The sequence below is a fragment of the Podarcis bocagei genome (genome assembly GCF_964188305.1).
Source record: "Podarcis bocagei genome assembly, chromosome: 3".
Taxonomy (NCBI): Eukaryota; Metazoa; Chordata; class Lepidosauria; order Squamata; family Lacertidae; genus Podarcis; species Podarcis bocagei.
The window spans coordinates 19,025,330-19,032,346 of NC_138127.1; the positions used below are offsets into that span (position 1 = coordinate 19,025,330).

At 44.4% G+C, this 7,017-nt stretch overlaps 1 protein-coding gene across 5 annotated transcripts in view; it reads left to right on the plus strand.

Moving 5' to 3' along the window:
• The window catches only part of ZNF451 (zinc finger protein 451), a 54,643-nt gene extending 51,248 nt beyond the window's left edge, over positions 1-3,395 (plus strand). For all 5 annotated transcript variants that reach the window (XM_081187064.1, XM_081187063.1, XM_081187061.1 and 2 more), the window contains 2 exons: positions 1,663-1,728; positions 2,877-3,395. In XM_081187064.1, coding sequence (XP_081043190.1) covers positions 1,663-1,728; positions 2,877-2,935 — 125 coding nt within the window. In that variant the 3' untranslated portion in view covers positions 2,936-3,395. The remainder of the gene's footprint in view (positions 1-1,662; positions 1,729-2,876) is intronic.
• The last annotated feature ends 3,622 nt before the right edge of the window (positions 3,396-7,017 follow it).

The following is a 7,017-nucleotide window of genomic DNA, read 5'->3' on the forward strand; positions in this document are numbered from 1 at the left end:
TTATATATACAGCCTAGGCATGCATTGCCTGGTGGAAGCTACTTCCAGGATTGAGGCAAGGAGAGGCAGCCTGTTCACATACTGTACTGCTTTATGAATAATTCCCCATCGATATATCACATATAGTCCACTTGTAACTTAGTTTAGTTGAACTAGTTTGTAGGGGCTCTATAGTATAGGCCAGCCACTAGGAAACAAAAGAGTAATGGAGGCAAAATAAAGAATATAAAGCCCGTTAGTGAGCAATGTGTTTATGCTCTGTTTAACAAACAGCCTATGGCAGGGATGGGGAAGGCTTTTGGCCCAACAGGCCAGATCTTTTATCTTGCCCCACTACTGGCGAGCCAGCATGGACAGGTGCACTGGACCCCTCACCTGCCAGTCAATCATGTGACACGGTGGCGTCCTGTGATTTGCACCCATCACAGTGCAGTGCTTCCCAAATATTCGACAAGCATCACATTTCCAGGTGCGTAGGAGGCACTGCACAAGGGCTTTGAAAGCCCTCTACTTGGCACTTGGAAAGTTCTGAGCACAGGACTTTCAGTGTACTTTGCACAGCACTTCCGAAGCACCAGGCGGTTGTTGGGCTTTGGGTATTGCTATGCAGAGCAAACCACTGCAGAGTTCACAATTTGCTACATAACGCGTAAGAATTTGGCTCATATTTTACTCTGAGAAACGGTTCCTGGGGTCGAGGTAAATTTAGGAGCTAGAGCTAATCCCAGAGTCCTCTCTCCCACTTCTTCCTACAATGGCTTTTTGTGCAAAATAAGTCACTTGCCTCATTTTAGATTTGTAGCAGTGGCACACCAACCTCAACATTGTCTTCGATGCTCCATATTATTTAATCACTTGTTCTGAAGCAGTTTTGTCTTGGAAGATCAGTGGAAAGTCAAGACAGTTGCATCCCCCTGTTGCAGCATGGAAGTTGCTGCAGCATAGCTCATTCCTAACCTGCAAAGGAAAAGTCTAAAAGTGTGCCACTGCAAGATCTTACGTTTTGGGATTTAGTTCTGTTTCACAGAAAGCCAACAGGAGCTTCATTTAACCCATTTTTTTGAGATCAGATGCAGCACCCTAGAGATCAAATTATGCTAGTCCTGTCTGTACAAAGTATCTTGAATTGAGATTTTAGAGGGTTCAGGGGTCTCTTTATGAAATACATCTCTGTTGTTGATGTACTTTGTAAAAATGCATCACTGTTGTTGAAAAGCTTATAACTTGAGTCTTCCCTGTTTTCCGTTCTGTGCAATTGTTATGGGGGTTAAAGTATGAAAGCCACATGCAGGTTTCATCTATTTTGTTGCATGTTCAGTTCTGTAAAATAATACGAACTTGCAGTTGAGTGTTGGCATGGATCTCATGTTCTTTTCCTACATGGGAATCAAGTTGAAGGGTGGCTTTCAAAGGACATTGCACTAATGGGAATGCATTCCCAATTTCTTTACCATCCATCTTGCTAAGCTAGCTTGGTGTGGGTGTGAAGATAAAGCTCTGTTTTGGTTATATGTTGCACACTGTTTGAGGGTACTGGGTTTTGAAGCGAGGAAGGAAAAGTTATGACAGCCAGGTTTTACCAATCAACAAAACTCTGAAGAGGAAAGCTAGTTGTGAGAGCTGTGGTATTGCATAGTTAGTTCTGTGTGTGTCTTTTTACAGAAAATGAAGTGGTAGATACTCGAATGGCAGTGGAGCAGGTTTCAGAAGTAACGAAGGACCAAAACGGTATGTTAATTTCGCTACAAGATGTTTATTCAAGAGATGAAGTGGCCGTAGAAAATTGGATTTGGCAATATTATCAAACAAGGAAGAGCCTAGAAAGCATTTTCCCCCACCATATGTGCATATTCCTGTACAGCCACCGTGACAGAGAAAAGTGGCTATAGCAAGAGAGAGGACTATTCATAAAATGGGCCTTTGCTTATCATTTGAGACATGGATTTAGGTCCAGTTAATACAGTGCTTGCATGCTGGCTTTCAGAGGAGTGAGCTGGGTTGTTGGCAGAGTCATGATACAACCGAGGATCTTATGGAGGCAATGGTTGTATGTACTAGCAGCTTTGTGGGGGGGCATATATGTGACCCCCACAATTGTGTGAGCTGTCTTTCTAGAGCTGTTGGGATCGTGCACATTGTGACAGCCTTGTGTATAGTTCCTAGCGGAGGAGATAACTGTTTTATACAGGCTGTATAAACCATTTGCGCCTGCTAGCCATCCCGCATACCCCCAGAGGCTAACAACTGGTAGCTGCCAGGTACATGAACAAACATTTAAAAAAGCTAGAACTTGCTTTAGGAAGGAGCATAGCTTGGTGGTGTCTGAGATCTGTCTGGTGTCTGAGATCTACATGGCGGCATACAAATTTAATAAATAAATAAACGAAGTGCAGAAGTTTCCAGGTTCAGTTGCTGGCTTCTCAACGTAAATTTGAGACTCCTTTGTGAAGAAGAAGAGTTTGGATTTGATATCCCGCTTTATCACTACCCGAAGGAGTCTCAAAGTGGCTAACATTCTCCTTTCCCTTCCTCCCCCACAACAAACACTCTGTGAGGTGAGTGGGGCTGAGAGACTTCAGAGAAGTGTGACTGGCCCAAGGTCACCCAGCAGCTGCATGTGGAGGAGCGGAGACGCAAACCCGGTTCACCAGATTACAAGTCCACCACTCTTAACCATTACACCACACTGGCTCTCTCTCCAGGTGAAACCCTGGAGGAGCTACTGCCAGTCAGCGTAGCCACAACTGAGCTAGATGGACCCAGGGGTCTGACCTTTCTGCAACCACTGATTAGGAAGCGGTAGCCATTTCTTGCTTGAGTCAGTATTTCAGCTATGCATTTGTTTTGCAATTTTAAGTCCTGCTTCTTTAATGCAGATGCAGAGGAAGATGCAGCTTTTCAAGAGGCCATCAAGCGAAGCATGGAAGAGATGTGAAGATGGCTTGGTATCAGTGCACGAAGAAACATCTAAGCTGGCTCCCAAGTAGTTGAAATTTGTTCGTTCTATTACAACGATTAAAAAAAAAAAGTACAGGTTAACATTTCACAGTCTCAATGCACTTTAAGGACTGAGCTCTACTGACACATCTAAGCATCATAAACTGCAGTGGAACTTGAGTCCCCTTAACTGGATTTCAGTTATCCCACATATTTGTCTCGGTGATATGCAGTATACAGGTGTGGTATGGGACAGCATATTTAAGAGGTGCAAAAACGTAGTTCCACTGCGTGACAGGATGGCTTAAGCTTTAGTTTCTTAAAACTATCTGGTTTGTAAACTAGGCTTGCCTTTTTTGCTTTATTCTTTCTCTTCCTCTCCCCAGGCTTTCATTTTTGGATGTTAATGTTTCTTTCCTGTTGTACATGCATTTCTAGCATAAACATTGCAACAGATATGTACTGAATCCTCATTTTCTTTTACTGTCTTACCTTAAGGGGGAAATTAAGTAGTACTGCAATCTCCAGTGCTCTGGCAAACTTGTGATGGGTCTCCACTGTGACTTTAAGAAGTGAAACAAAAGTTTGAGGACCTAGTTATTTTCTTTCACCTTTATCTTTGTATGTACTTTCTATGTTTTGAGAGTGAACGTGGCACCAAACTGACTGGGCTGTATGTTATGCTTCCTGCCTTACTAATAGTACAGCAAATTATTTTCTCTCCCCCCCCCCCAATGTTTTAAATCATCTTAATTCAGAAAGGCAAACCCTTTCTACATTCCTACATGGTTAATTTATTGTGGTAATTTAATACGCATAATTTTACGTTTGTGCATAATTAAAATATTGGTTACTTTTTGCAGTATGTCCTCATTTCAGTCAAATGCCATTTGACTCATGCATAGACGTGTTGAATGCAAAAAGTGGTAATTTTAAATCACTGTTTCTAGTGCAGGCTTTTTGAAGGACTACTTTGGAGTGACCATCTAACTTTGTGTTGCAGCAGTAAACTGCGCGCGCGCACACACAATATCAACCCATGAATACAATAAAATATGTCAGGAACCTTTAGCAAATTATCCTGATTGGGAAGGATCACTCTTGCTAAGAAGGGTATTCCATATAGAGGCACACTGTTTTCATTCATTTTCTAGGTTCCCACCTAAAAAAAGTGACCTACCTTTAGAAGTATGTAACCTACACTCTGCTGTGGTCTAAACCACCGAGCCTTGGGCTTGCTGATCAAAAGGTCGGCGGTTTGAATCCCTGGGATGGGGTGAGCTCCCGTTGCTCGGTCCCAGCTCCTGCCAACCTAGTAGTTTGAAAGCACACCCAAAACTGCAAGGAGATTAATAGGTACCGCTCCGGCGGGAAGATAGTGTTTCCGTGCGCTGCTCTGGTGTCGGTGTTCTGTTGCGCCAGAAGTGGATTGGTCATGCTGGCCACATGGCCCGGAAAAACTGTGGAGCGGACAAACGCCGGCTCCCTCGGCCTGTAAAGTGAGATGAGCGCCGCAACCCCAGAGTTGTTCACAACTGCACATAACTGTCAGGGGTCCCTTTAGCTTTACCTTTAACCTACGCTCTAATGGGAAAACTTGAACTTTATTAATGGAGGTGCTCAGAACGTCTCATAACAGTTTCCTATCTCTTTAAGGTTGAAAGGGTTATGCCTTGGTTTGGTAAGGATCACTTTTCTGGGCTGTTGGATCTGGAACAGTAGTAGCTTGTACTATTCCTGGCGAATAACTTTCCCTATTCCCACTTCTGCATTCCTCTGTAGCTAGCCAGTTAGCTACAGGCTGCCTCAATAAGCTGCAGGCCATGCTGCCACCAAGCTAATGTACTAGGCTGCCAGTCAGATCCTGTTTTGAAACTCTTTATTAGGAGAATGGATTGTAATGCAACTTCCTTCAAAAATCACAACATACAATTTTTACTCCTAATCTGTTGACGAGAATATTGGCATGTTTCTTGGAGTCCACACTGGTTAAAGCAGAAACAGCTCTTGGATACAGTATATACCTTCCATGACAATGGCACTTCGGTAAAGTTTGGTGGTCGCCTCCCAGCCAGAGGTTGGTGGGCTGCAATTCGCGGGTGACGCTGTGGGTTAAACCACAGAGCCTAGGACTTGCCGATCAGAAGGTCAGTGGTTCGAATCCCCGCGACGGGGTGAGCTCTCGTTGCTCGGTCCCTGCTCCTGCCAACCTAGCAGTTCGAAAGCACATCAAAGTGCAAGTAGATAAATAGGTACCGCTCCGGTGGGAAGGTAAACGGCGTTTCCGTGCACTGCTCTGGTTCGCCAGAAGCGGCTTAGTCATGCTGGCCACATGACCCAGAAGCTGTACGCCGGCTCCCTCGGCCAATAAAACGAGATGAGTGCTGCAAAACCCAGAGTTGGCTATGACTGGACCTAATGGTCAGGGGTCCCTTTACCTTTAATTTTTATATGCATGCTGGCTATCTGTTCTTCAGGAAGAGCTCAAATGCACTTGATGTGCTTAACGCACTTTTCATCCTCAGAATTCCAAGGCGAAACAAAAAACCCTCATTTCAGAGGAGCAGCCCAAAGTTGGGAAACTGCCAGGGAGATAGTGTCCATCTGAGCCCCCAAGCCGGCTGCCGGACGATCCATCGGCCTCCCGTAGTCACGCAGATCCAACAGTTAGCGGCACGAAGCCTTAGAAATAGATAGGCTGCATTCCAGGCTTGTGCACAATGTTTATCAGCAGAAACACAGGCAGAAAGCTGCACCGCAGAAGAGCATAATTTACAGACTTTATTTAGCGTAGAACAGAACAAAAGAAAACGTGACCGTTCTGTGTCAGCATCTCTGGCCAACTGGCAAAAACGAAAGGAATATCAGCAAGCATAAACATCCTGTGACTAGGACATGCGCAGACTCTGTGACTTACAAAGCCTGCTCCCTTTTAAGGTGGAACGGAAATATCCTAACACTTTTCATCCTCAGAATTCCAAGGCAAAACAAAAAACCCTCATTTCAGAGGAGCAGCCCAAAGTACGAAGAATCTGTTGCTTGTCTATGGTATTCATGCATCAGAGGGAGAGGCAGCAGGATTCCCCTTTTACCACCTTTTGAATCCAGTGCAGAACGCTCTTAGCAAACCTGCAGCGTACTATATTGTAGGAAGAGCAAAGATTTGGTTCAGTAATCAGTTCTATGATAATCAACAAATTTGTTTTAAATCCTGCAATATATGCTAAACTTGGTATGGCAGCCTTTTCACATGGTGACTGAGGAGCAGCCCCAGTGGTGAATAACTTCAGCAAAGAAGCCTATGCAAGCCTCTCCAAAGATGCTGAGGCTCCACCAAAGGTGCAGATCATCACATGAAGTCTCCTTCACGTGTACTGATGCACATACGGGGTGTGAATCTGTACATAAGATAAGGTTGCACAGAGTTACTCGTCAAGTTGTCGGAGTAAAAGATTTCTCAAAGCAAGCCAGTTCAGGAAGTTTTGCATACACTGGTCTGTTTCTTTCAGTTTTTAGCCCACAAATTAATGACGAGACATGATTAGAAATTTAGGCTCGGGACGGGGGGGGGGGTGATCTTGTAGCTTCTGTAGGATGAATTGCAAGGTTGATACAGTGGTGCCTCGCAAGACGAAATTAATTCGTTCCGCGAGTTTTGTCGTCTTGCAATTTTTTTCGTCTTGCGAAGCACGGTGTCGGGAAAGTTTGGGAAAAGCTTCAAAAATCACCAAAGTCTTTAAAAACCTCAAAAAAGGCTACCACACTGCGTTCTATGAGTTGCTCCTCGAAGTCAAGTCGCAACTGTATTAGCGTTGTTAAGAAAAAGGAAACAAACTTGCAAGACGTTTCCGTCTTGCGAAGCAAGCCCATAGGGAAAATCGTCTTGCGAAGCAGCTCAAAAAACCCTTTCGGCTTGCGAGTTTTTTGTCTTGCGAGGCATTCGTCTTGCGCGGTACCACTGTATGCAGCAAGGGCACATTCGTCTCTCAAAATGTTTCTGATGAGCGCAATATGCAGGATGGTCCTCAAAACACCCCATTCACTTAGTTGCTGCTAGCTTGCTATCTGTTCGTTTCACAC